General features: G+C 32.7%; 8 protein-coding genes and 1 pseudogene across 9 annotated transcripts in view; 3 read left to right on the top strand and 6 right to left on the bottom strand.

Moving 5' to 3' along the window:
* Positions 1-1,195, top strand: part of LOC110228245 (putative pentatricopeptide repeat-containing protein At2g02150) — a 2,832-nt gene extending 1,637 nt beyond the window's left edge. Inside the window, 2 exon segments of the mRNA XM_021024992.1 lie at positions 2-879; positions 962-1,195. Of these exon segments, the coding sequence (XP_020880651.1) occupies positions 2-644 (643 nt within the window). The 3' untranslated portion in view covers positions 645-879; positions 962-1,195.
* A 142-nt stretch (positions 1,196-1,337) lies between these two features.
* On the top strand, positions 1,338-3,929 carry LOC9311186 (uncharacterized protein At2g02148). 2 transcript variants are annotated; one of them, XM_021025424.1, is made up of 9 exons: positions 1,338-1,435; positions 1,682-1,854; positions 1,985-2,108; positions 2,185-2,535; positions 2,640-2,802; positions 2,889-3,009; positions 3,091-3,153; positions 3,234-3,482; positions 3,567-3,929. In XM_021025424.1, the coding sequence occupies exons 2-9, from the start codon at positions 1,684-1,686 to the stop codon at positions 3,666-3,668; spliced, it is 1,344 nt and encodes a 447-aa protein (XP_020881083.1). In that variant the 5' UTR covers positions 1,338-1,435; positions 1,682-1,683; the 3' UTR covers positions 3,669-3,929. The 2 variants fall into 2 exon arrangements, with proteins under 2 accessions (XP_020881083.1, XP_020881084.1); XM_021025425.1 differs by having other exon boundaries at positions 1,340-1,447.
* A 12-nt stretch (positions 3,930-3,941) lies between these two features.
* On the bottom strand, positions 3,942-4,528 carry LOC9311185 (defensin-like protein 8). The gene is made up of 2 exons (XM_002875071.2): positions 4,382-4,528; positions 3,942-4,260 (listed from the first exon to the last, which is right to left on the bottom strand). The coding sequence occupies exons 1-2, from the start codon at positions 4,449-4,451 to the stop codon at positions 4,082-4,084; spliced, it is 249 nt and encodes an 82-aa protein (XP_002875117.1). The 5' UTR covers positions 4,452-4,528; the 3' UTR covers positions 3,942-4,081.
* A 1,754-nt stretch (positions 4,529-6,282) lies between these two features.
* On the bottom strand, positions 6,283-7,210 carry LOC9311184 (defensin-like protein 10). The gene is made up of 2 exons (XM_002875070.2): positions 7,038-7,210; positions 6,283-6,829 (listed from the first exon to the last, which is right to left on the bottom strand). Exons 1-2 carry the CDS (start codon positions 7,099-7,101, stop codon positions 6,672-6,674), a joined length of 222 nt encoding a protein of 73 aa, XP_002875116.1. The 5' UTR covers positions 7,102-7,210; the 3' UTR covers positions 6,283-6,671.
* Positions 7,211-9,417: 2,207 nt separating this feature from the next.
* On the bottom strand, positions 9,418-10,384 carry LOC9311183 (defensin-like protein 1). Its single transcript, XM_021025451.1, has 2 exons — positions 10,170-10,384; positions 9,418-9,812 (listed from the first exon to the last, which is right to left on the bottom strand). Exons 1-2 carry the CDS (start codon positions 10,231-10,233, stop codon positions 9,643-9,645), a joined length of 234 nt encoding a protein of 77 aa, XP_020881110.1. The 5' UTR covers positions 10,234-10,384; the 3' UTR covers positions 9,418-9,642.
* Positions 10,385-11,866: 1,482 nt separating this feature from the next.
* LOC110228343 (defensin-like protein 4) lies at positions 11,867-12,954 on the bottom strand. Its single transcript, XM_021025448.1, has 2 exons — positions 12,810-12,954; positions 11,867-12,164 (listed from the first exon to the last, which is right to left on the bottom strand). Exons 1-2 carry the CDS (start codon positions 12,871-12,873, stop codon positions 11,995-11,997), a joined length of 234 nt encoding a protein of 77 aa, XP_020881107.1. The 5' UTR covers positions 12,874-12,954; the 3' UTR covers positions 11,867-11,994.
* Positions 12,955-13,888: 934 nt separating this feature from the next.
* LOC110228344 (defensin-like protein 2) lies at positions 13,889-14,848 on the bottom strand. The gene is made up of 2 exons (XM_021025450.1): positions 14,575-14,848; positions 13,889-14,260 (listed from the first exon to the last, which is right to left on the bottom strand). The coding sequence occupies exons 1-2, from the start codon at positions 14,636-14,638 to the stop codon at positions 14,091-14,093; spliced, it is 234 nt and encodes a 77-aa protein (XP_020881109.1). The 5' UTR covers positions 14,639-14,848; the 3' UTR covers positions 13,889-14,090.
* A 1,999-nt stretch (positions 14,849-16,847) lies between these two features.
* On the bottom strand, positions 16,848-20,905 carry LOC9311182 (protein CHROMATIN REMODELING 19). The gene is made up of 12 exons (XM_021025415.1): positions 20,063-20,905; positions 19,465-19,582; positions 19,344-19,384; positions 19,009-19,259; positions 18,750-18,930; positions 18,456-18,641; positions 18,197-18,370; positions 17,956-18,114; positions 17,791-17,868; positions 17,569-17,705; positions 17,263-17,481; positions 16,848-17,134 (listed from the first exon to the last, which is right to left on the bottom strand). The coding sequence occupies exons 1-12, from the start codon at positions 20,648-20,650 to the stop codon at positions 16,972-16,974; spliced, it is 2,295 nt and encodes a 764-aa protein (XP_020881074.1). The 5' UTR covers positions 20,651-20,905; the 3' UTR covers positions 16,848-16,971.
* Positions 20,906-24,506: 3,601 nt separating this feature from the next.
* On the top strand, positions 24,507-25,829 carry LOC9312867 (annotated as a pseudogene).
* Positions 25,830-26,809: the final 980 nt, after the last annotated feature.

Raw genomic sequence — 26,809 nt, 5'->3', positions numbered from 1 at the left:
TAATGGATGCTTACTTTAAGTGGGAAAACCCCACTGAGGGATTGCATCTACTGGACGAGATGGTAGAACTTGATATCAAGGTCACAGTGGTTACCTTTTGCGTTTTGATTGATGGATTGTGCAAAAATAAGTTAGTTTCTAAGGCAATTGATTATTTCGGGAGGATAAGTAATGATTTTGGTCTACAAGCTAATGCAGCCATATACACAGCAATGATTGATGGTCTCTGTAAAGGTAATCAAGTTGAGGCTGCAACAACTCTCTTTGAACAAATGGCTCAAAAGGGTCTAGTTCCAGACAGAACGGCATACACATCGTTAATGGATGGGAACTTTAAGCAAGGGAATGTGCTAGAGGCTTTGGCTTTACGAGACAAAATGGTTGAGACTGGTATGAAGCTTGATTTGCTTGCTTACACTTCATTAGTCTGGGGATTATCGCACTGCAATCAGTTGCAGAAAGCGAGATCCTTCCTGGAGGAAATGATCGGAGAAGGAATACACCCTGACGAGGTTTTGTGTATTAGTGTCTTGAAGAAACACTATGAGCTTGGATGTATAAACGAAGCTGTAGAGTTGCAGAGTTATCTGATGAAGCATCAACTTTTGACCAGTGACAACGATAATGCACTCCCAAACATGTGAAACTCGAAAGATGCAATCTTTTTGCGCTTATCAACGGATTCAGATATTTGGATCCAAACCCTTGTTTCTTCTGGAGTACATGAAGAACAAGAAACCAAAATCTGGAATCTTCCGCGTAAGTGTTCTCCTGAGAATCTGTAAGCTTATTATTGCAGCTGCAGTTTCCCTGTTTGGTTCGGGACTAATCCGAGGAGAAGCTTATCGATGAATACATTGTTCATCAACAAGAGCTGAGGTATGAAACAAATCCAATATTGGGTGATTTGATATCATAATCTGAGTTTGGTCTGCAATAAAAATGTAGTCTTTTGTTGCAGACTTTGAGCTCTGATGGGTTGGAAAAGATGAGAAAGGAGTGAAGATTATGAAGTTAATTTGCTTACACATGGGTTTTAAGGGTTCTTCATTGTTGTTTTGTATTGTTGCATTGAGGAACCAATCAAAGTCCCTAATTTTTGATGTGTTGTACATATTTTTCTCCCAAAATGTAATTTTCTACTACTGATGATTGAATAATTAGTTTTGAACAAAAATATTTTTTTCACAATGCAGAGGAGCTTGAAGTTCATGTATATAAATTACAAATAAAACAAAAAAAAAAAAATGTAAGCTTTTGGATTAGTTTATCTGCTAATTAAAAAATGTTTAATATTAGCCCATATTTAAAAGAGTTGCTTATTAGTTTCGGGATAAATTAGTTGTGAGAGTTTCACAAGACTGAGTGGCTCGGTAACAGGTGTGGAGTTCGGAGCCAGGTTCGGAGATCTCCTGTCACCGTACGATAATCTCAGGTACGGATTCAGGTTCGGATTCTCTCTCTCTCTCTCTCTCTCTCTCTCTCTCTCTTCGTCAGGGTTTGTATAGCCGTTAAATCTCCAGTATCGGAGCAACAATCGCTCGAGTAAACTCAAAGCTCTAAAGATGCAATCTCTAGATGATTCTGCATCTTCTCGACTTGAATCTGTGATCGAAAATGGTTGAATTGTTACTAAATCGATTCTGATTTTGGAATTTGTGTTGTGTTTGGGTTTTGGAAGAAATGGGAGCTAGGGTTCGAGTGCAGCATTACAATTTGGGATCAGCTGATTCCTACATCGGTACTTCTCTCCATGATCTCAACTCCGTTGATGGTCCGCCGAGAGATATCGACGGTATCAGAGGCTCCGGTGGCGGCGATAGTTTGGATAATGACGGCGATTCCTCTTCTGCGGTGTGTAAAAATTTCTCAATTTGGTCTCAATTTCTAGGGTTTATGAGTAACTTAGCTCAAATTATTAGCGAAACGAGTCGAAATTTCGGGGGTTTCGATTGTATTGAGACTTATCAATGACTCTTTTCAGGACTGTATGCATGAATCGTACAGAAACTCTATGCAAATCCACAATGAAGGAGTAGAAGAAGGTGGATCTAACATGGAGAACAAAGGACCAGTAGGATCTGCTTACATTATGTTAAACATTGAAGGTAATAAGGATCGATACTCGATATTGTGATTGCGCGGAGTTTCTTGATTCGTAAACAATTTTCATATTGTTTTTAGATGTTTCACCGATTGAAGCAGCAAGAGGGAGGTTTCTGCAAATAATCTTGGACTACTTTATTAGCCAACATGTGATTGAAGTCGCTGAGAACAAGCGTGATCATGAAACGGATTCAGGAGGACGGGATAATAGTAATAAAGTGAAGAGGAAGTCTGATGATACACGATATGAAGGTGATCCGAGTTTTGCGTTACCGTTGATGTATATTGCAAATTTGTATGAGACTTTAGTTGGTGAAGCAAATGTGAGGCTTGCTTCATTGAATGGAATAAGAGATAAGACTATTGGAGTAGCTCTTGAAGCAGCTGGTGGCTTGTATAGGAAATTAACTAAGAAATTTCCTAAGAAAGGTATTTCTATCTGCTCTGATGTGATGTTTTGCAAAAGTAATAGAATTTTGATTATGTGTGAGCATTAGTTTGATATGTGTGATTGTCTGTTTTTTATATTACAGGTACTTGCATGTACAGGAGAAGAGAACTGGCAACTTCAGTTGAAACAAGGACAAGATTTCCAGAATTGGTAATACATGAAGAGAAACGAGTTCGCTTTGTGGTGGTCAATGGTTTGGATATTGTTGAAAAGCCAGATGATTTGCCTATTGAAGATGCTGAATGGTGAAAATACATCATCAGATTCTTACTATTGTGAATTGTGTATTGAGTTATTTACATCAGTGTATAATTGGATATTGTCACTACAGGTTTAAGCGATTAACAGGCCGTAATGACGTGGCTATCTCTGCAAGGGATTATAAGTTCTATTGCCCTCGACGCAAGCATAGGCGTCTTCAAAATTCTGTCTCCAGCATCAGTGGCTTGCCTGTAAGACCAATAAACACTCTGTTTATAGCTTTTATCTGACTTTAGAGAACAGGTGACAGTGTTTTTGTTTTTGGTTTGCAGACATTCCCAGGTATAGACTCTTCAACGTTAGCTAGTACACAAGGATTTCGCTCCGTTAATGAAGTAAGCGCATACTCTATTTGAATCTACATAGTACATAAAATGGCAGATTCTAATGGAAATGATCTTTATCATAATTGCAGGATCAAAGTCAACAACAACACACTCCTTCTCCTTCCAAACATCACATGTCATCTTTGTCTCATCAATTTCACCAATCTATTCACCAAAGCCACCACCACCATCAATCTATTTACCAAAATCAACACGCAGCCACACATTTTCCCGGTCAGAACCATCAATGTGACCCTGAACTATCTCACACCCACCAGTCACCATCTATTTCACAGCACATGGCTTGCTTGCAACCCCTCACTGGAGGCCATGTAATGGTACAAATTTTCCATAATATCTATCCCAACTGAATCATTTCGATCTCAGTTAAGGTCCTCATACGTTTATCTGTCTTTCCACAGCCAAATAGTCCGGCGAAATTTTGTGACCAATGTGGAGCACAGTACTTGAGAGAGACATCCAAATTCTGCTCAGAGTGTGGCTCCAAGAGACTCGGGATATAGTGAAGAGACACAAATCTTTGCTCTAGTCTCAGGTTAGAATTTCGTTGAAGGCAGAAATTTACGAGAAGTTTAGTGTTTCAGGTTGGTGAAGTCTGAGCTAGTATATTTACTTGGCCCGGAAGTAGTTAACCTAATTGTGTGTGTTCCTAATTTTGATTAAAGCAGATGTGTTAACGTTTGAATGGTTTTGGGTTTTGGCTTTGTAAAAATGTATAATTGGATAGATTTTGATGAATAGAATCTGACTATAATTAAATCAAACACAGACTTGAATTATTATAGAAAATCCAGTAAATTTGTTAAATCGGGAAATAGTATAGAGAGAGAACACAAATTAACAAAGTGTGTCCCTTATTATTTATCTAGAAACAATGATGAAATAGAGAATATTGAAGAGAATCATCATGATGATCCTAATTATTACATTGTTTGGTGCACATACAACGACGGAGGGCTCCGTCGAATTCGCAGTGACCGCCATCAAAGTGCTCGAATTGTTGGCAGATGATAGCACAATTGTTAGTGCTCAAGCACACCCCTGAGAAACGATCACTCCGTGTCTTACATATTTTGTTATCCACCGGACTCACCTCTATATCAGAATACATTACCAAAATGAGGAATATCGAGACATATGTTATAGATTATACGTATAAAATGTAGATGAATTCACATATTTGTATGTATATATATGAAAATTTAGAGCAATGAACCTGCAGTGGTAGCAAGAACCATGAAAGAGATGAGGAGAAGGACTGAGAGAAAACGCAAAGAGAGCTTCATTTTTCGAGAGAGATTATGAATGTTTGTATAGACAGAGATCGTTAGAAATAACTAAGTGTTGTGTAGGAAGAAGAAGAAGTGAATGGCACTATATATATACATGGACTTAATATTTCAATGTTTCTCCTAAACACAATCTTTGAGAAGTTGACAAATCACATGCTTTTTATGTATCTTTTTTTGACAAATCCAAATACATCATTATCCATTTTCATTAGATATAGTTATATAATTATATTAAGAAAATATCTAAAACACATTTTCCTACATGTTATATCTTTGTTTTCATTTTCATCATTTAAAGTAAAAAACCAAAATCAAATAATTTTAAATTATAAAACATTATAATAGTTATTTTATATTTTTTACTACCTATGGCATATTGTCCTATAATCTACTTCTATTTTTCTCTTTATTTTGATAAACATATTTTATATGACATTATTATTACATTATTTTATAATGTTATTCTAGTTAAACTAGGCTGTCAAAAAAAGATTTCTTACTTTGTGCTTTACAAATAGTGTTCCTCTACATTTTTCCTTTACATATTAAACTAGATTTTTTTTTCTCTTTTTTTTTTCTTGCTTTATTCATTTAAATAAAAAAACTAACATCATAGAAATTTATGATAAATCTTATCTCATTAATTTTAAGAATTTCTCTAAGCGTAGTAACCCTTCTTTTGACATGTATTTTTTCTCTCCACCTCGAATGCACCTTATATTTTTTTCATTTAATATATTATTATATTTAAACAATATGCGAGATACACATTATTCTACATTTTCTATGTTTGTTTTTATCATTTAAAATCAAAATTAAATATCATTTTACTTTATTGTAAAATAATTTCAAGATATAAGATATTCTAATACCTCTTCTTCTTTTTTTGCCACATATGGCATATTATATCTACAATTTATTTCTGTTTCTCTCTCTAAATATCAAATTATTTTATGTTAAAAAATATTGAAGATAGAAAACATTCTAATATTTCTTTTATTCTTTTTACCACATATATAATGGCATATTAATTGTTAAAAATACCTCTTTTGGTGTGCCCCTTTTCAAAAATGCCCCTTTTAGATGTCCATTTTTTAAAAATGCCCCTTTTTAAATCTGAAATTTTTATAAAGTTTTATTAGGTTTATAAAGTACTTATGAATTGTAACTACTACTTGAAGACTCGATTCAAGTATTTATAAGGTTTTATAAGGTGTTTTTAAAGGGTTTACAAGTTATTTTAAAGGATTTTTAAGGTTTTTCAAAGGTTTTACAAGATATTTTAAAAGTTTTTAAAGGTATTTAAAATGCATTTATAAGGTATTTATAAGATTTTAGATACATAAAAATGTAGTTTGTGTATGTTTTAATAATATTACATACATATTTGGGTAAATCTTATATTTTTAAGAGCATTTTTTATAAGGTTTTTAAAAAGGGATATTTTTGAAAAATGGCTTTGAAAAAGTGGCATTTTTGCAAAAGCCCCTATTATCTATATAATTTATTTCTGTTTTTCTCTATTCTCTATTCTTCTTCGTGGATGGATAAATGAGTGAAATTTTGAACAACATTCACCTAATTAATGAACTTAATCTTTTTTTATGTGAGCTTAATTGATGAATAAAAGTATAAAACTATCTAGAGAGAAAACTTAGGTTTACTTTTTACATAGCTAAACTAAATGTTCCAATAAAATATATGGTTGATTAAATCACATTACAAACCACTATTCCATGAATTTTATAAACCACATAATTAAATTTAAGCAATGTATTTAAATGTTTTTAAATACATACATAAATATATATCCAAATCAAAATTCAAACTCCAAAATTCAAAGAGCTAGTCATATTTAAAGTACATTTTACATTATTTCCAAGCGTACGTACGTTGAAAAAAAAAGCACATTACTTTTAAGCATAGTTTTATGTAAAATTGTATGTAATTATGTAAATATCAATAAAGTATGATATATTATTAAGGCAAAGTATATTTACATGGAATATATAATATATATGTTAATAATTATCAAATTTAATACATAAACACTTAAAATTCTTACATAAAAAACAAAATTATATATACAAAGAACACAAAACAAATAGTCCCTTTCAAGATTATTATATTACTCTCGAAATTTAATTAGAAAACGATGAAAGATAGGATAATATCAATTGTTTATTGATTTCGAATAAATGATTTGTTGATAAATTAGCAGGCTTTGGAGCAGTAGCAACGGAGACTACTACATCGACCGCCTGAAAAACCTTCGCTAGGGCAAGCTTTGGCACAGCTCTGTGAGTTGAGACAAACTCCTTGGAACTTGTTACTTGGTGACTCACACGTTCTTGCTTCCACAGGACCCATTCCTTAATCACAAAAACCATGCACATGTATATATGTTACTTTAATCAAAATTTGGAATTATAAAAACATGAATGGGTTATATGTGATCATTTTCATGCTCATATAGTCATATATATATGGCATATGTATATAATTATTAGACCATAATATATATTTGAGGCCACAAAGAATTGCTTATGTTAGATATTATTATGAGAATTAGTAATGAACCTGTGGCAAAGAGGAGCATGACTGAGAGGAGAAGGGCTGAGATCAAACGCAGAGAGAGCTTCATTTTTTAAGAGATTAAGATACAAATGTTTAGAGAAAGCTAATTAATGGGAAATAAGAAGATCAAGAAGAAGAAGAAGATGGCACTATATAAAGGGGATGAATTCTTTTGTTAGTATATTAAAGTTTTTGTTTTTATAAACTAATATAGATAATTAATTTATGGCCTTACAAAAAATAGAAACAAAACGTGAACCAGTTAAAACCTTTACCCAAGGATGCAGTCGTAATTAAAGGCTGACCAGTCAATTAAATAATCAAATTACACTAGTACGTAATCCTTAAGAATAAGAAAAAAAAAATTATAACATAGAAGAATGTATAATCGTCTTCAACGAATTTAAGTTAAGAGACAACATCACTCACCAGAAATCGAAAGAAATGACCGAATATATTTTTTTAAATAAAACATGAATAGATTATCAAAATGGAACATGAGTTAGATTACAGAACATTAGAACATGTTTGCTTCAAAGGCCCAAAAAAATAAAAAGCACTAAAAAGCTATACAAAGAACATGAGCTTTAAGAATTGAACAACTTGAATAACAGACCTTGACATTGCTTGCGAGAGAGGCAAGTATTGAATGTTAGAATATGGGTTTCTAACTCAAAACTAATTGGCAATAAGTGAATTGGTCTATATATTTTATATACTAGTCAAGATCTCTTGTTCTTTCCAATATGATATATTATTATTCCTAACACGTCCTCTCGAGATGATGGCTCTACCATTGATCTCGGTATGATCCGCGGGCCAACTATTGAACCGGGCCAATAGTAGATTAGATTGGACAACGTGTGGATCGAGTTTTGATACTTATATTAGAATATGAGTTTCTAACTCAAAATCAATTGACAATGAGTAGATTGGTTCATATATATTATATACTAGTAAAAAAAAATTGTTATTTTCAACGTGAGATATTATTACCCCTAAATATTACCGATGGTATGGTCAATTTGTTTGAAAACTGCTTCTGGGAGGATGGATGAGCTGATATGGAGTTTGCCATTCCTTTCTTTCCGGAGGTTTTAAAAACCTTTAGAAAAAATTAGCATCTCGAGAGAAGTATATTCCAAGAATTTCATAGAAAATGAGAACGAATATACACTAATAAACATGCGTCTATTTACTCATCAACAATCGATTTGAACTTAGACATTCATAATGCTTGATACCTATATGAAAATGGAAAGGCTCTTCTAGGTAATCGACATCAAAATAAATATCACATCGACATTATCAACTGTGGGAAAACTAAATAGTAGACTGAATTACTACTTTGACTGTATTAATTTCAAAGTAGTATTAAACAGAGTCATTGTGCATGTAGACTTTGACTTTTTCATGCATCGGTAAAATTGATACATTTCTCAAAAGTGAAAACTAGTGTCACCAGCAATATAATTAAGCTATTTTAATGAGAGTTAATGAGAGTCTAATTGATGAATAAAAAAGCTCTTCATCAAGTGTTTTCGTAGTGAAAAAACAAACGTTCACCAAGTTTTTTATATATAGTTTGTCGTGTAATTAGCGAAGGAGTTTTCGTTGTACAGCTTTTTTGTCTTTTTTTCTTTTTTGTTAAGTGGTTTTCTATTTTTAAACCAGAAATGGCTTTCTATTACAAAACCACCCCTTTTGGTTTTAGGAAACCATTGGTGAACCAAGAACCTAATTAAATGAACCCATCTGACCAACCAGAACCGATAAGAGAATTTATTTACCCTGGGAGTCTGGGCCTGTGACTGCATTGATTATAACGAACGGTCATTACTACTCAAACTACTCAAAATTCGCTAATCCAAAATTCAGGTCGGTTTGGCTAATCCGTATGTATTATAAATTTATAAAACACGCTTAGCCCTTATAGCGAGGTGTCAAAGACTCAAAAACTTTTATTATAACGAAGTAACGAACGATTAAACTTTTCAAAGAAAAAATTCAAAATGATTCTCTTTTCCTTTTTTTTTTGTCACTAACGCCACTTTTTGTATAATTTTATTTTATTTTTTAATATTTTTTGACAGCTACATTTATGTTTCTTTAACAATACCATTACTACAAGCATTACATGTGTAGAGTTGTAGTATAACACCAAATACACGTGTAGTAGTAGCTAACGCTCCATTTGTTGTTACTTCACCACTGCGAAATTAGATAAGTTTCACTTGGTTGTTATTTAAAGAGGTATATTTAACCAATATCTATAGGTACTAATACCAATGTTGTACACTAATTACTAGATAATTCTATAATCGATCGGTTCTCTGAATTATATTCGTCGCATTAATGATATTTACTTTGCAGACGCCGGTTGTTAGAAATTTAGGACTAGGATAGATTGAGATCCATAATACAATAGTATAATACAAAATCATTCATTGATTTAACATTACATTAAAACCGGAAACACACAAAACACCAAAGACTTATTGAGGAACACACTCATGTACGGTACTACATGGTACTGTACGGAAGATTTAGATAAGAAAGAAGTAACACACGACGATGGATCATAGATTGAGTCATGAGAATGGATGGATCAGCAATGTCTGGTGCAGTAGCAACGACGACGGAATCCACGGCATTTACCTCCTCCAAAGCCTTCGTTGTGGCACACGTTTGCACAGTTGTGTGTGCTCACGCATGGACCCTTGAACCTATGGCTCTTTGACTCACACGTGCGTGCCTCCACGGTGACTGGACCCATCCCTAGAGAATATTAACACACACAGAAAAAAAACTTTGGTTAGAGTTTGGACCATAGCTTAGTTTCATGTTCTCATGCTTAGTATTCATTTAATATGTGAGTTTACTTTTAGAATAACCAAGAGATGATTGCGGCCACTATTTCTGAAATCACAGATTTGTTTTAAAACCCATCTAGTACGTGAGCATTCATAAGAACACTTACTAGAAATTCATCAAACAAAAAGGAAACCATAGATATAAAAATATGTTATGATAACCAAATATTTGCAAAATTCATTAATAATGAATATGAAAAGACATAAGTACATGAATATGTTGAAAGTTAGATATATAGGTAATGACTAATGAGTAATGAACCTGTGGCGACGAATATCATGAACATGATGAGAACAGCTGAGACCAAACGCATAGAGAGCTTCATTTCTAGAGAGAGAGATTTAGAAATAAGTGGTAAGTGTGTATAGGTTGGTAATGAGGAAGGTGGCACTATATAAAGGGACTAGAAAGGTATAAGAACGCTCGAGATAATTGAACTTTAAAAAAAAGAATACGCGTATCTTTTTATTCCATTGTATTCTCACTTTAGTTTTGCCACTAAGGTGTGACGACGACTTGTCGTTTTTCTCTTCTTCTTAATTTTCTGTTTTTTTTTTGTTTTCACATTTTCGTTTTTTTGCAATTTTGTCGATTTATTTGCTTTACCGACACTGTAGTAAATGAAATTTTTGGTCTTAATTGGAAGTGACAAGACACGCAGAGAGAATCAAATTAATACTCCCTCCGTTTCAATTTAGTTGTTGTTTTAGGATTTAAAATTTGTTTCATAATAGTTGTCGTTTTAGGTTTTCAATGCAAATGTTTAGTGAAAATTCCAGTTTTATCCTTACAGTTTTAATGTTTTGGCCAATGAAATTTTTTATAAAATATATTAATAAAGAGTAAAACAGAAAATTTAATGCTTTTCTTAATTTGTGTGCAAAAACCTTAAACGACAACTAAAACGAAACGGAGGGAGTATTGTACTAGTCTATCCGTTTTTTTATAAGTGATATTTTAATCTTCTAATTTTGTTTTTAAATAAATGATGTTTTCGATTTTTAATGCAAAATTAATTACTATTTTTTATTAGTTTTGACGATTTGTATTTTGTAGATTGTTTTTCTTATTACTTGATTAGATAATAAATGATGTTTTAATTTAGAAATAAATAAAAATTAAATAATTTCTTAATTTATGTGTACTCTTCTAAAACATTTTTTAATAAAAAAACGGAGAAAATATTTTATTTATATAAAAAAAACTTACAAAATAAGTAGAAAACTGAGTTAGTCAGATAATGAGGAGTCCACACTGATAGTGGCCATGTTAAAAAAATAAAAAGTAAAACCTAGTGTTAGTAAAGGAAAAATTGATCTTTTGTGGACTCCTTGTAGCACTACATTTGTATTGTAGTCGCTTAATCCGGATCATTACGTAATTTTAGTTAGTCTGTACAGCTGTACTCAATTTATCTAACTCGCGATTGTAATTTTAGTCTCTATTCAATTCATCTAACCCTCGATTTGACGTACATATAGCATTAAAAAAAATTAAAAATTTGGTATTATACACACTCCAGTTATGCTAGCCATCTCGCGAAAACAAATTTTTTTAATTCCCCTGTTCCTAGCTCAACTCCTAGACTTTTTGATCATCGATATTTTAGACTTAATAAAGACTTTATTCTGTGGTTGATTTTATGGTTGCATAAATTCCGTAGGTTCTGGCGTGAATCGCAGCTGATTTCTCTTCAAGAAAAACATTTTAGACTTAATTATATGGTGAACTTAATTGCATGAAAATTCTGGCATATTAGCAACAATGTATTTAACTTTTAATGTATTTAACTTGCATGTAAAGAATTTTAACAAACAAAATCTTGCATGCACCGAACATATATTCGAATCCTTTATTACAAAAAAAAAACATTACTAGTTGATTTAACGTTACATTAAAACTGGAAACACACAAACCAAAGTCTTATTCAAAAAAAAAAAAAAAAAAAAAAAAAAAAAAAGACTTATTCAAGAACACATTACACACATGCACGTTACGATATGGTATCGTAAGGAATATTAGACGACAGAAAGAAGTAACAAAAGACAATGGATCGAAGATTGAGTCATGAGAATCGATTGATGGATCAGCAATTTCTGGTGCAGAAGCAACGACGACGGAATCCACGGCAATCACCTCCGGGGAAGCCTTCGTTGTGACACACGTTTGCACAGTTTGTGTCGCTCACGCATTTACCCTTGAATCTTTGGCTCTGTGACGCACACGTGCGTGCCTCAACAGTGACTGGACCCATCCCTAGAGAAGAAACAAAAAAACTTGTTTTAAGACTAGATAGCTTTGTCTCATGTTCTCATGAGATTGCATGATGCATACTTATTACTCTCTCCGTTTCGTTTTAGTTGTCGTTTTAAGACTTAAATTTTGTTTCGTAATAATTGTCATTTTAGGTTTTCAATGCAAATGTTTGGTAAAAATTCTATTATTATCCCTACTGTTTATCATTATCCCTACTGTTTGAATGTTTTGGCCAATGAAAAAATTTATAGAATATATTAATAAAGTGTAAAACAAAAAATTTAATACTTTTCTTAATTTGTGTGAAAAAAACTTAAACGACAACTAAAACGAAACGGAATGAGTAGTTAATTTTCAAAGTTTATGAAATAATTTGAGTATTATTGCTAGTTAAGACATCCATATATATGGCCAACTATAATTAAAACCGTATAAATGGAAAGAACAATCGATAAAAACCACTTAATATATGAGCATATTAACAAGAACAATCGATAGAAAAACAAGAACAATCGATAGAAACCATAACTATAAATATATATGTTAGTATTAACCAAATGACAAATAAAAGAAGGCATGGGTGATGGGTCGTGTATATAGGTCGTGTGCAAAGTTAGATATTAGGTAACCAGTAATTAAACGAACCTGTGGCAACAAATATCATCACCAAGAGAAGAAAGGCTGAGATCAAACGCATAGAGAGCTTCATTTTAAAAGAAAGAGAGAAAAGTTGAGGGAGACCGAAATTTGGAAAGTGAAGTGTTTATGTGTGTAAGTTACTTAGGATGAAGATGGCACTATATAAAGAGACTAAAGAGGTATCGAGATATTTGATTAGTATATTAGATAATTGCATTTTAAAGTATTTTTTAGATATTTTTTGGATAAATATCATCTTCATTTTTGGAGTTTCACTTTTAACTTTAACCAAAGTCGTGACATTTGTCGAATTTTCTTCTTTTTCAATGCTTTTTCCACATTTTCTTTGTTTACTAGTTTGTCGATTTATTTTCTTTACCGACGGCCGACGCTAGTCATAAACGTTATTTTTGGTCCTTAATGCAATTGACACGACAGGCAGAGAAATCCTACTGTTTCGACAACTCATTCTAGAATTAATAAAACCAAATTTTGATTTCAGAAAATAAACAGAAAAAAAATACGTATAGAGAAAAGGTTAAAAGATTTGAGTTAGTCAGATATTGGGAGTTGGGGAGTCCACAATAATAGTGACCACGTCAAAAGTAATAACAAGTGGTGTAGTAAAGGACACTAGAGTTCTTTTATCGTATCTACATGAAAACATTACTGGTTGTATAAACTATAATATGTGGTATTTTATATACTCACTGTAGCAAAAAATAAAAAAAATATTAACTTTATATAGTGTATTTATATAAAAAGATTTACACTTTTATATTCTTTCCTTGCTACTTTATTACTCCACCAATTACATCCAAGAAGTAAAATTTGGTATTCTATACCCGATATTTAGAGGATATTCACTATTCAGTCTCTTTGAAGGTGTTTAATCTTGGGTAATACTATTGATACTGCCCCACACGTCGAGAAAAGTCCATGCCATCGCAAACAAACTCTTCAATGTAAAAAAAAAAAATGCATTCCTTAGATTGATGTTCATTTTTTTTTAATTCCATCATAATTCTCTTTAAGGTGAGACATGAAGTATTGCGTTAAATAATTTTCGAACGGAAAGAGCTTTGTTATCGGAACATAGATTTTGATTATTATTAGTCAAAGGCTCAAAAAGCCATTAGTTGATTTAACATTACATTAAAATAGGAAACACACAAAACACCAAGAACACACTCATGTACGGTACTTCATAGTACTGTACGGAAGATTAGATAAGAAAGAAGTGACACACGACGATGGATCAAAGCTTGAGTTATGAGAATGGATAGATCAGCAATGCCTGGTGCAGAAACAACGACGACGGAATCCACGGCAGTTACCTCCGATAAAGCCTTCGTTGTGGCACACGTTGGCGCAGTTTGATTCTCTCACGCATGTACCCTTGAACCTATGGCTCTGTGACTCACACGTACGTGCCTCCACAGTGACTGGACCCATCCCTAGAGAAAACAAAAACACAAAAAGAACACTTGGTTTAGACCATAGCTTTGTTTCATACTTTCATGTGTCTCATGCTTGATGCATATTTATTAACTTTCCAAGTGGCTATAGTGAACTATAATTAAATTTGCACTGAATAAAAAAAAAAACTTATTAGATGAGCATTCACAAGATTAAACGATAGAAACTCCTAAATATATAATTTTATTTAAAAAAATGGAACTATATGTTATTATAACAAAATGACGAATAAATAAGACATGGGTATATGTCATATGTGTGCAAATTAGATATTAGGTTATGAGAAACGAACCAGTGGCGACGAATACCATGAACATGATTAGAACAGCTGAGATCAAACGCATAGAGAGCTTCATTTTTAGAGATAGAGAGAGATTTCGAAAGAAGTGTTCAAGTGTGTTGTTGCTAGTGAGGAAAATAGAACTATATATAGAGAGTAAAGAGGTATAGAAACGTTCAAGATAATTCAATTTTTACGTATTTGTTAGATATTTTTGGATAAATATCATTTACTTCATTTTTGGAGTATTCACTTTTGATTTTAATAATAGTGGTGTGAGTTTTTCGATTTATTTGCTTTACCGACACATTCATAGGTGTAAATTGTGGTCCATAACGTAAGGTGACGAGACACGCAGATGTTGTGGAGTCCATCTACCGTTTCTGACAATTCATTCACCAAATTGATCAATAAAACAAATTTTGTTTTAGAAAAAAAACAAATAAACGTATAAATTAAAAACTAAATAATTGAGTTTGTCAGATTTTTGGAGTCTACAATGATAATGGCTATGTAAAAAGTAACAACAAGTGGGAATAGTCACGGGATAGAGTTTTTTTTTTTATCGTACCAAAATGAAAAGTTAGTGAGTTATATAAAAACAAAACTTTGGTATTTATATAGCAAAACATACAGTTAAAAACCCAATTGATAATTAGTATCGAATACTTTTCTAATTATTACTTATCTAAGTAATATTTGGGATTGGTTACTCTAAATTAAATAGTACTATAATTGTGGCTACAATAGTAACGCATTTTTTAAGTATAAAAAAGGAAGAAGAATGTATATTTTAAATAATTGTTATGGCAGACAAAAAAGCTGGTTGCTTTCTCTTTATCATGTGACTTTATAAGTTATACACGATTTTCATTTTCTCACTTTACATAATTCAACAAGTTTACGGTTGGCCTTAGTTTTCAGTTTAAATGGACCAATCACAATAGAACTAGTTCCTTGTTAGGTTTCAGCAAAGACAATGGGAAAACAATCTAGTGAGATTTGTGTTTTATACAACTCTGACGAATTAAGATACTTGAGAGCTTTAATCATTGCGAGAGGTGTTCAATTTTGACACCAACACTTAAAGCAAGGTCACTCCTTTATACAATCTTTAATGATCAAAGACCAACCAACCTATCCTGATGGTTCACTTCATTTGATCACTGCGCCATGCAACAATCAGATTCACATTTTAGTGTTTGGAACAATTGGGACTTTTTAGGTCTGAAGAAGGAAATTTTGGGTTATAATTTACATAGGCATGACCACGGTTACGGTTATTACGGTTACGGTCGATTAACCGCCGGTTACGGTTATAAATTTTCTTTAACCGTAACCTTAACCATTATATATACGGTTAAAACGGTTACGGTTAAATACGGTTACGGTTACAACGGTTACGGTTAAATACGGGTACGGTTATTTGATGATTACGATACGGTTAATATCGGAGGTAAAATCTTACGAGTTGCCTAACTTTTTATACTACTTTGAATAGAATAAAAAAATATGTTATAAACCAAATTTTCTTCATTTTAGTGTTTGGAACAATTGGGACTTTTTAGGTCTGAAGAAGGAAATTTTGGGTTATAATTTACATAGGCATGACCACGGTTACGGTTATTACGGTTACGGTCGATTAACTGCCGGTTACGGTTATAAATTTTCTTTAACCGTAACCTTAACCATTATATATACGGTTAAAACGGTTACGGTTAAATACGGTTACGGTTACAACGGTTACGGTTAAATACGGGTACGGTTATTTGATGATTACGATACGGTTAATATCGGAAGTAAAATCTTACGAGTTGCCTAACTTTTTATACTACTTTGAATAGAATAAAAAAATATGTTATAAACCAAATTTTCTTCATTTTTAGCAATATAGCATTAGAACATATTTGTTTGAGAAAAAACCATTTTTCCTAACGTAGATTTTTTAATGTGCGGTATCATTTACTTTTTTTGAAAATCTTTATCTGAACATTCGAAATTTGTTTTTGCATCATCCGCAGCTACAATCATATTTTTAAAGTTTTAATTATGCGGTTAATAGTGCGGTTAACCGTATGGTTAACTAACGGTTTTGACACGTTTACGGTTAATTGACGGTTACGGTTAGTATATTTTTTAACCGTAACTAATCTGTTTTGAAACAGTTACGTTTTTAACCGTTTTATACGGTTACGGTCCTGTTACGGTTGAAAAACGGTCCGGTTACGGTCCGAAATACGGTTACGGTTAGCTTTTGGTCATACCTAAATTTACATGCGTAGAACGGTAGAAGAAAATATAACTATTAAATTTAAGTCTAATAGCTAGTGTTACACATGTTTCGAATAACACATTTAACTTCGTTTCTTGACTAATTTTACCTCAAAACAAAAAAAGGTAACAATAATGTTATCCCATGAGAAGAGAAGCGAGAATCTCTCCCATGGTTTTCTCAGGTGTGTCTCCGTTGTCATCTACGTGAACTCCAGACTCTAGAACCGCCGCATCAAGAACAAGTTTCCGCTTTGCTATCTCGTAGATGTTCTCATCAACCGTCGATTTCGTCACCAGTCTGTACCAACATTTCCAGAGTTAATACACAGATAAATGTGGAAATAGACCAGTACACACATAAACCAATCCAAACCAAATTTTGTTCAGAAAGTTATCTAAACTGATTCAAAGATTTAAAGCTCAAACCTGAAGATAGTGACTGGTTTTGTTTGACCAATACGATGGCAACGATCTTCAGCTTGACGATCAATCTGTGGATTAAAATCCATATCGTGAATAATGACCGTATCTGCTCCGGTTAAATTCAGACCTTGTCCACCTGCTCGAGTTGACAAGAGACATGCGAATATCGACTTATCGTTGTTGAATGTGTCGACTATGGTTTGTCTATCTGTGACTTGAGTACTGTCGGAAACAAAAGGAAAATGACTTTAGCTTCTTCCTTTTCGCAGAATCGTCAAAAAGGTAACATTTAACTATTCTTTCTTTTACCTGCCGTCAAGTCTTCGGTATGTAACGCCGATTACATCGAGTGTCCATTCTAAGATATCGAGCATCGATGTCCATTGACTAAATATTAGAACACGATGGCCGGATTTCTTCATTGAAGGGAGAAGCTCAGCTAATGTCTGATACATAAAAGGACAGTTAGATCGATCACAATGTTAGTTATACTTATTCGGTTTTACAAAGAGGAAGAAGAATATCACGTACCCGACATTTTGCTGAGAGCATGACATGTTTGTCAGAGAGAGTTCCTTTGGTATCATTAACTCCAAATTGGAACAAAAGCTATAGAAAGAAACAAGTTAGCTTGTTCATTTGCATAACATGTTTGTTTATGGATTTTAAATTGCTTTTGGAAAGAGAGACATTTACCTGGTGGATACGGAAATCGTTGTAACCCTTAACTTCCTCTATCACTCTCTCCAAGGAACATTCAAATCCAAATGCACCAATTGGGTGCAATTTCCTGGCGATGCGAATGACATCCTCATCGCTGTATATCCGCCTAATTAACAATGGATGATTTGCGATCTGTACAACCAAAGTTTAGTGACACATGAAAAATACACTCATTTGGCACAAAGGGGATTTGTACATAGTAGCTGAGAATTACCTTCCGAAATTGAGTAAAATAGTTTGAAATTTGACGCTTTGGAAGTGCCTTGGCTAAAGAATTCAAGGATTTTGATGAAAGCTTCACAAGCCGTGCTTGAGAAGCAGCACGATACTCCTCTATGGCTTCTTTATATGCATCTTCCTGCTTTTTCTCCATTAATACATATTCAACCTGTATTGGATTGATGAGAAATTAATGAGATTTGCAGCTAGAAGATTAATATCGTATACTTAATCGAGCATAGATATATCCATACCCGCTGTATCTTCGGAACAAGTTGCTGCATGACATCAGATTTTAAACGCCTCAAGATGAAAGGACCTAAAATAGATTTCATTCGAGTAATCAACTCAGTATCTTCTGCATTCAACAACTTCTTCAAGTCAACATTCTCTGTAGTAAATATATCAGGCAACATGAACTCCAACAGCGACCATAATTCCTGCATAGATTAACACATGCAAGGAATAAGCATTGTATGACCACATGAAGATATATCTCCAATCTTAGGTAACTAGATCTTGAACAGATGAATAGAAACCAACTGTACATGTAAATCATTTTGTAGAGGCGTTCCTGTAAGCATAAGACGCTGGTTTGCGTTTCTGGCCACAGACATCAAATTTTTCCACCTGTAACTGTTCTTATCTTTTAAAGCATGGGCTTCATCCATCAAAACACAGCTCCAACGCCATCGTTTTAGTACTTTTCGGTCATCTTTCTGTTGTTCACTGTAAAATTCCAACATCTATGAGTGACGAGAAAAGCCAAAAAGCAAATAAAGTATCAAGAGTACTTCAAAGTTGCACCTATGCCGTTCAAACAGAGAGTAACACACAAGAAGCACATTGAATGGCGGTGGCTTCCCAGCTTTGGACAAAGAATTCAATTCTCTTGAGTAGGCTGCTCTTGCAGCCCCGTGGTATTGAAGTACAGTAAACGATGGACACCATTTTCTGAGCTCTCTCTCCCAGTTTTCCAAGACAGAGGCAGGGCATACAACCAAATGAGGACCAGGGTCATTGTTTAAGCGATTTAGGAGGGTTAAATATGTTATTGCCTAAGGTAAATAGGAGCAAAATTAGTCTTGATAAAATAAAAGAAACAAAGACAACTTATCCAGTAATAACAGAGCAAACTGCACCTGAATGGTCTTTCCAAGACCCATCTCATCAGCTAGAATGGCTACAAACAATAGAAACGTCAGTTACAAAGTAACATTCACGCTAAAAAATTTTACAGATCGAAACTAGTAAAATACATACCTCCTTCAATTCCTTTCTTATACAACAGAAGAAGAAAGTTAACACCAACTAACTGGTAAGGCTTGAGTATAGGCTGAAAATCAGAATCCTCTGCTTTACAAGCATCATCAATATCATTCTGCAATCATCACAAAATCAACCCCAAAAGTAAATAAGTTTTAGTTAACAAAACAATAAACCCTAACCAAACCAATCAAAGATTACCACAATTTATGTTATCTAATCAAAACGCACTTCACAGTTAGCTACGGAACACACTCTATATGAAATTAAAGCAAATACTTTTACGCTAAATCTTGCAACTTAAAGTCCAGTAAAGTTGTATTCATGAGTATAACAGCAGAAACCTTCAAACCCCAGATATTATAAGTTCCAATTCACCAAATTCAAGTAAATACTCCGCAGAATATAGAAGAGCCAGTACCTGTGTGACAATCAAAGATTACCACAAAATATGTTATAAAATCAAAACCCACTTCACAATGTCTAAGGAAGACACTCTAGATTGTTTCAAAGCAACTACTTTCTAGCTAAATCACACAGCAGAAACCTTCAAAACCCAGTTAACAGAAGTTGTCTAATTCACCAAATTCAGTACCTGTGTAACAATCCTCACAGTAGAAGTTTCAACTTCAGAGTATCTGTCACAAGTAGTAACCCCAGAAGATGTACCATAAAGCTCCTTTCGAAGATCGGCTGAGATTTTAGCACACTTTTGCAATGCCTTCCCAACAACATCTTCGTCTTCTCCTCTCCTTCCTCCACCACCTCCTCCTCCTCTTCCAAATTCGTCCTCACTAGCACTACTCTCAGCCTCATCATCATCATCACTCGCTTCTTCATCTTCAATCACAAATCTCCTACCAACTCTCGCAGCTCGCATCACAACTTTCGTCTCCTCAACTTCTTCCTCATCCTCCAACAACAAATCCTCACCATTCACAATCTTCACATCCGAATCCGAATCTCCTAAATCCTCAATCTCAACACAATCACCATCGCTACTATTATTACTCTCAATCGTCATCGCCGTCGAAGGTCTCCTAAACGCAAAAGACTCAATCGGAGGCGATGGATTCACCGGCCGAGTCTTCTTCGGAGTCCGTGGCCGTTTAAGAACTCGCGAAGGGTTAAAAGAGTGTTGAGACCACTCTTCCTCGGAGATTTCGTCGAAATCGCGTTTCATCTTCTCCGAATCCCAGATTGAAAATTGAAATTGAGAAGAAGAAAAAAAAATCACATGAAGAAATTGAAAACCCTAGATTGATGATATTGAAGTGTGACTATTGTTATTGCATCGAATTGAAGAAGACGAAGAAGAAATTAAAAATTAAGACATTTGTTCGAATTTCGCGGAGGAGAAGGAAGGGAAAGGTCAAAGATTTCAAAGAAAGGTTAGAGACTCAACAACGTGTTGCTTCTTACAAAAGAGCGGCATCCTCCAAAAGCTATGCGCGCGGACGGAATATTTTAATGGGCCGAACTTGTTCATTGTTCAGGCCCATTTATTTAATGGGCCTAAACTATTCATGGAAACAAAACATTTATTTAATAGACACATTAACAAAAAAAAGTTATACCATTCTATAACTAGAAATAGACCCACGCAACGCGTGAGTTTAATAATATATATTCAATTTTTTATAGTTTTGTAAATTACATTATTTTAAAAAAAATTTATTCGAATACTATTTAAAATATATATGTAATTCTATTGGTAAAAAGCGGTTATATAAATATAATATAAATGTTATAAGTGATAATTGTATAGATGTACACGTCTATTTATAATATGCTACATATATTAAACGATTTTTTTTTGTATTTGACTTAGTATCTTATGACCGTTCATTATATATATTATCTTTTAGTGCATGAATTCTTATGAATAACATTTTTTTATATAATTCTAGAAACTCAAATGTGATATTTTAAATGTGGTTTATTTTTTCTAATTTATATCTATTGTATTTAGAAGAAAAAAAGAAAAAAAAATATACTTATATATATATATATATATATCTCATTTTATATATTTGCTTTTTCTTTAGGAATTTAGCTTTCTCAGACTAATTTTGTCACTATTATTTTTCTTTTCACTTTTTTTTGTTTCTATCTTATTAAATTCAATGTTGCAATTGTGCTTTTTCTACTTCTTTTTGATATTTTTAAAATAAATTTTATATTTTTAATAAGTGCATAATATTTGTATTACTATCAAATGCATTTATACATTTACTTATATATAAAATTTTATATTATATTTATAAAAAGCTAAAATATTAAAAGTATACATAATTATATTTTAGTTTTGTTTTAAATTATTATACACGATACTATTTAGCTATATATATATATATATATATATATATATCACACCAGGGATCGAGTCCCGACTCTACAATTTAATTGTAGAAATTAGGCTAATGGGCCGGCCAGTTGTGGCCCAAATGTTGACAAATATATATATATATAATTTTATAGAATTTTAGAATTACCCAACATATTGATTTTTAAGTATTTCATGATTCATTACTATATTTGTTTTTTGAAAGTTAATAAATGTATGATCTTTCAACTTTCATATAATTTTTGCAATATCCATCATATTGATTTTGAATATATCAATTTTAAAACTGAAATATCCATCATATTGATTTTTAATATCTCAATTCTAAAACAGAAATGTTTATAAAATTTTAAATATGATTAATCTTAAACATTTTCTCGCTAAAATTCAATTTCTATTATTATGTATAAGTTTATATTTCTTTGTGTTTTGCTTATAATATTAATTCATTTGTATTTAACTTAAATATTTTTAATCATAAATAACAATAACTAAAAATAAATATGTATTGAATGAGCATTTAAAATAAATTATATTTTTAATTTTTGATTAAATGCATGCTTAGGTGAATGATGAGTTGATAGCCTAGATGGAGAGAAGACTAAATTATATTATTATGTATAAATTTATATTTCTTTGTTTTTTATTTATAATATTAATTTATTTGTAACAATAACTAAAAATAAATATGTATTGCATGAACATTTTAAATAAATTATATTTTTAATTTGTAATTAAATGCATGCTTAGGTGGATGATGATGTGGATAGCTTAGATGGAGAGAAGACTCTCCTATTATATATATAGATTTAAGACAAAAAAATTGTCAATGATGAAGACCAATTATATAGTTACTAACAAATAGTCACTACAATGTCACAAACTGTCACTCGTAGAATAGTAAAAAAAAAAAACTGTACCAAATTTGTGACTATATGTCATAATATTGTCACAATTGCTACGTTTACAATTGTGGTTATAATTTTGTCACTAATTGTGACAATATTCGGTCATGGTTTATTTTGTCACAACATTGTGACAAACCAACTACGAATTTGTGACAAATACAAATGATAACAAAATCGTAATAAACAAATATTTTTGTCTCAAAGTTCTTCCTACTAACTCAATTTTTTTTTAGTGTTATATAGGGAATTTTAAAGTTATTAACGAATTCAGACATCTCATATCTTGGTTTTTTCTTTGCTTTCCGGACGAATCCAAGAGGTATTATTTTGCTCTTTGCCGCAGGCTGTATAGTTATTAAAAAAAATGATTTCAATGATAAAAAAAACATAAAAATTTATTTAAGAGTAATTAAAAACCTTTCTCTTTTTGTTTTGGCTAACAATTTTTGATTGCGGGGAAGCTTCCATGGGATTCGTAACCATAATGTTGGTTCAGATAAAAGGCATAAAATAATTATTAAAGTTAAGTCATGGTCATCTTGAAATCTATGACTTCATCAATCATAACCTAAAATAGTGTGCAGATAATATACATAACCTAAAAAAGTCTACAAAATACATCGAAAAAGTATACTATATCGACATCATCACCATACAAATTAAAAGAATACCTAAACAAATACTATTATACATAATTCACGATCATCTTTTTGATCGGAAACTGCGAATGAAAGAGAAAGCTACATTTGATTCGATCAATTCGAGTATTCTTGCTTTGCACGCAACATGAGAATGTTGGTGCGATAACATCGACACAGCTACTTGTTTCCACTTGAGTGTTCCGTATTTCCTGACGTCTTCCAAAAGAAGAGAATCTTCGATATGCGTCCATCCCATGGATTAAGTATGAGTTGATTTTCAATTTTCAAGAAAAAGATTGAAAAAAAATGAGAGAATAACAAGAATAAAGATGATGATGACTAATTAATGATCAAAATACTACTTCTATGTAGTTGCATAGAGGGAATTTAAATTGTTTTTTAGTGAAAAAGGAATTTAAAGTAAAAAGAAAAAGCTTTAATTTTTTATCTCATGAATTTTGACAAACATTTGGTAAACCAAATTTTATGTACATAAAAGATCTTGAGTCTCCTAGAAAAAAAAAAGTTGTAATTGTTTTTATCAAATAATGCCAAAATCGAATGAGTAACGGACTAACACAGTTATGATGAGTTAGAGACTATCACACATTTTATTATATAAAGTACGGTTTTCAAAATTATATAATAAGATATGATATTGATTGCAGGAAAAAAAAAAGACAGAATTTTTACAATACTTGATAACTGTGGTTGAGAAAATTAAAAAAAATAACATTTATATATTGTAATCATAGTCAGTTATTATTACCATTGAAAAAACCCATCAATATGTTTTTTAATTAATTGTAGAATTTTTGCCGTAAAAAAAAATCAGTTGTAGAATTATTTAGTTCTAGCCTTTGGGCTCGCTTAGGCCCAACTGATGATTTAAAAAGTAAAACCTAACAAGGGTATCTTAAAGAGTTCTTAAGTAAGAAATGTAACTTAGCTAAGACCCAAAACTAAGAAAAGTGGCTTAGTTAAGACCCAAAACTAACCTTAAGAACCAACCACATGTCATATTATTACTTTAATACTTCTAAGAACCATTTTTAAGATACCATTGTTAATCATGCTCTAAAGGTCCTAATTCCTAAACACTGATTTGTGGAGTTTTGGTTTTGTCTTAAAGCCCACCACATTATGTCGGTTAGTTTAACCTAATTGCTGAAATAAGGAAATCGAGTTTTGGTAGAAGAAGGCAAAACACAGTTTATAAATTCTGCGCACACTCTAAATCACGAGAGTAAGAAGAAGAAAACATGACATCAATGGAGAAGACTCAGAAACTACTTACAAACAAGCAAGTTGCTTCGTCCGCAAGAAAAGAAATCAAACGAAGAGGAAGCGAGTTTGAGAAGATTCATATACCTAACGATATCGTCGAAGAAATCATGGTGATGCTTCCAGTGAAATCGCTCATGAGATTTCGAGCTGTGTCAAAACACTGGAGATCTCTGATCACGTCTAAGGAATTCGGAGAAAGATACAAGGCTCTTGAGCAAAGCAAAGAGTGCAAACTTCTTCTTGTCTCTAATTATTTTAAAGATAATGTGGCACAGAAAACCAATTTCTCTTTAATAACAGTTGCCTTGGAGCCGACGTCAGCTTCTGTGGTAGATGAAAAGGCTTTGAAATTCGAAAAACTGAATGGAAACTCTATATTTCAGAGAGCTGCGATGGCCTTGTCTGCTTATACGCCATTAACATAGCAGTAAAAGTGGTAAATCCGGCCACAAAAATGTACATAGAACTCCCACTATCGAGAATTCAACAGATTTGTATGCACAAAGTACAGGTGCCGTCCGAATTCAGTTCATGGACTGTCATTTTCTCAGTTTGGATTTGGGAAAGATAGCGTTACGGGGAGATATAAACTAGTATGGCTATATAATACCTTTCTTTTTTCTACTACTACGTGTGAGGTTTTGGATTTAGAAGAAAAAACATGGAGGTTCGTGAATACTGATACTCTTGATCGTCATATCATGAATCATAATTTGTTCAACGATCAGGGGCCAGTGTTTGCAGACGGATCAATCTATACTGGCTCACTGGAGATGAAGATGGAGAGCCAAATTTAGATACCAAACTCATAGTTTTTGATATTCACACAGAGATGTTTCAAGTCGTTGAAACCCCACCTTTTATTACCTCTTATCTTTATGGTAATCTCATTGTTTTATGCAATCTCCATGGCCATCTCTGTATATCTCAAGTGCTGGTTGATAATTACTTAGATACGCAAGAGTTTTGGTGGAGGGTTAAAGATAATACATGGGAAAGGATCTTCTCCGTTCATTTGCCTTCCACTTGTACTTTGTTTGGTATTGACTTCCCGCACCCTCTCACACCTTTGGCCATTTGTAGGGACACCAATAAGGCTATCCTCACTCTACAGGTTATCATTTGTATATCTCTTGTTACAAAGGCTTAGCTGTTCCTTATTTTCCAAGTTTATCACTCTTTCATTCTATTGAAAAAGAGACCTAGCTTGTCATATATGTTGACTGATCCAATAACTTTGATGTGTATCAATTATCAAAATTGGCAATAAGTGTGTGTGAGTTTCATTCGTAGTTTCCAGAATATCTAACTCTCCGAATGGTAGACACATGCATACACAGTTGATATATATTGTGTCTCTTTGATCTTGGTGACGGTTTTAAATTTTAGTTATTCCTTACAATCTTGATTCATTTAGGTTTCATGTTAGTTTAATTTTCGAGTGGGCTGTTCTAAAAACATATTGGTGTTAACCGTTGGGCTGCTTGTTGTATCACACTCTCTTTCGTTCCTTTTTGCATTACAATTTACGTTTAACCAAGAAAACAAAAATAATACTAAGAGATTCCTCACAGAACTCTTTCATACACAAATATCGAATTTAATTAAGTTTTAAATTTAAAACAATTTTACACTCAAAGAAAAAAAAAAAAAAACTGGAGAAGTGTCTTTAGTCAAATGCTAAAGGTCCAATTCTGTAACTTTCCTCACCAGAATTCACTCCATCAAATCTTGTTATTGCTCATAGTAGAAAATAATGGGTTAAGGCTTGGGTCTTGTCGATAGTATTAAAAAAAAACTTACACCTAATACTTAATATGTTATGATTTGTAAATTGAAATGTGCAATTGATTAGAACCACATTATCACTGTTTGCAAGCTCTGGACGGTGATGATGTAGTAAGAGTGAGATGGAGTAAGATTATTTGATTGGCGTTGTGTCCAAACTTGTTTGTTTTTTTGGGAGAGACAGATGAAACGAGGGATCAATTGTTCTTTGCTTGTCCCTACACGTTTACGGTATGGACAGAGGTAGTAGAAGATATTCTTGGTGTGGTGCCGGAACCGGACTGGACCATCATATCACAATACATCGGCTAATGGATAAACCCTATGAGAAATTAACTTTCATCCTTATTTATATGGCGTTTCAGTCAACG

Source organism: Arabidopsis lyrata (assembly GCF_000004255.2).
Source record: "Arabidopsis lyrata subsp. lyrata unplaced genomic scaffold ARALYscaffold_5, whole genome shotgun sequence".
Taxonomy (NCBI): Eukaryota; Viridiplantae; Streptophyta; class Magnoliopsida; order Brassicales; family Brassicaceae; genus Arabidopsis; species Arabidopsis lyrata.
Note: the sequence above shows the minus strand (reverse complement) of the source record. Positions and strands in the feature narration are given on the sequence as shown.

What these genes read in the sequence shown, in the direction of transcription:
- LOC9311186 (XM_021025424.1), top strand. Translation starts at nt 1,684, where the DNA reads ATGGGAGCTAGGGTTCGAGTGCAGCATTACAATTTGGGATCAGCTGAT. An exon ending in CATTATGTTAAACATTGAAG is followed by an intron (nt 2,109 to 2,184) that starts GTAATAAGGATC and finishes TATTGTTTTTAG; the next exon opens with ATGTTTCACCGATTGAAGCA. An exon ending in TAAGAAATTTCCTAAGAAAG is followed by an intron (nt 2,536 to 2,639) that starts GTATTTCTATCT and finishes TTTATATTACAG; the next exon opens with GTACTTGCATGTACAGGAGA.
- LOC9311185 (XM_002875071.2), bottom strand. Translation starts at nt 4,451, where the DNA reads ATGAAGCTCTCTTTGCGTTTTCTCTCAGTCCTTCTCCTCATCTCTTTC. An exon ending in GGTTCTTGCTACCACTGCAG is followed by an intron (nt 4,261 to 4,381) that starts GTTCATTGCTCT and finishes ATTCTGATATAG; the next exon opens with AGGTGAGTCCGGTGGATAAC.
- LOC9311184 (XM_002875070.2), bottom strand. Translation starts at nt 7,101, where the DNA reads ATGAAGCTCTCTCTGCGTTTGATCTCAGCCCTTCTCCTCTCAGTCATG. An exon ending in CATGCTCCTCTTTGCCACAG is followed by an intron (nt 6,830 to 7,037) that starts GTTCATTACTAA and finishes TTTGTGATTAAG; the next exon opens with GAATGGGTCCTGTGGAAGCA.
- LOC9311183 (XM_021025451.1), bottom strand. Translation starts at nt 10,233, where the DNA reads ATGAAGCTCTCTATGCGTTTGGTCTCAGCTGTTCTCATCATGTTCATG. An exon ending in CATGATATTCGTCGCCACAG is followed by an intron (nt 9,813 to 10,169) that starts GTTCATTACTCA and finishes AATATTCTCTAG; the next exon opens with GGATGGGTCCAGTCACCGTG.
- LOC110228343 (XM_021025448.1), bottom strand. Translation starts at nt 12,873, where the DNA reads ATGAAGCTCTCTATGCGTTTGATCTCAGCCTTTCTTCTCTTGGTGATG. An exon ending in GATGATATTTGTTGCCACAG is followed by an intron (nt 12,165 to 12,809) that starts GTTCGTTTAATT and finishes TTTCTTCTCTAG; the next exon opens with GGATGGGTCCAGTCACTGTT.
- LOC110228344 (XM_021025450.1), bottom strand. Translation starts at nt 14,638, where the DNA reads ATGAAGCTCTCTATGCGTTTGATCTCAGCTGTTCTAATCATGTTCATG. An exon ending in CATGGTATTCGTCGCCACTG is followed by an intron (nt 14,261 to 14,574) that starts GTTCGTTTCTCA and finishes TGTTTTCTCTAG; the next exon opens with GGATGGGTCCAGTCACTGTG.
- LOC9311182 (XM_021025415.1), bottom strand. Translation starts at nt 20,650, where the DNA reads ATGAAACGCGATTTCGACGAAATCTCCGAGGAAGAGTGGTCTCAACAC. An exon ending in CTGTGAGGATTGTTACACAG is followed by an intron (nt 19,583 to 20,062) that starts GTACTGAATTTG and finishes TGATGATTGCAG; the next exon opens with AATGATATTGATGATGCTTG. An exon ending in ACGATTTCCGTATCCACCAG is followed by an intron (nt 17,869 to 17,955) that starts GTAAATGTCTCT and finishes TTCTTTCTATAG; the next exon opens with CTTTTGTTCCAATTTGGAGT.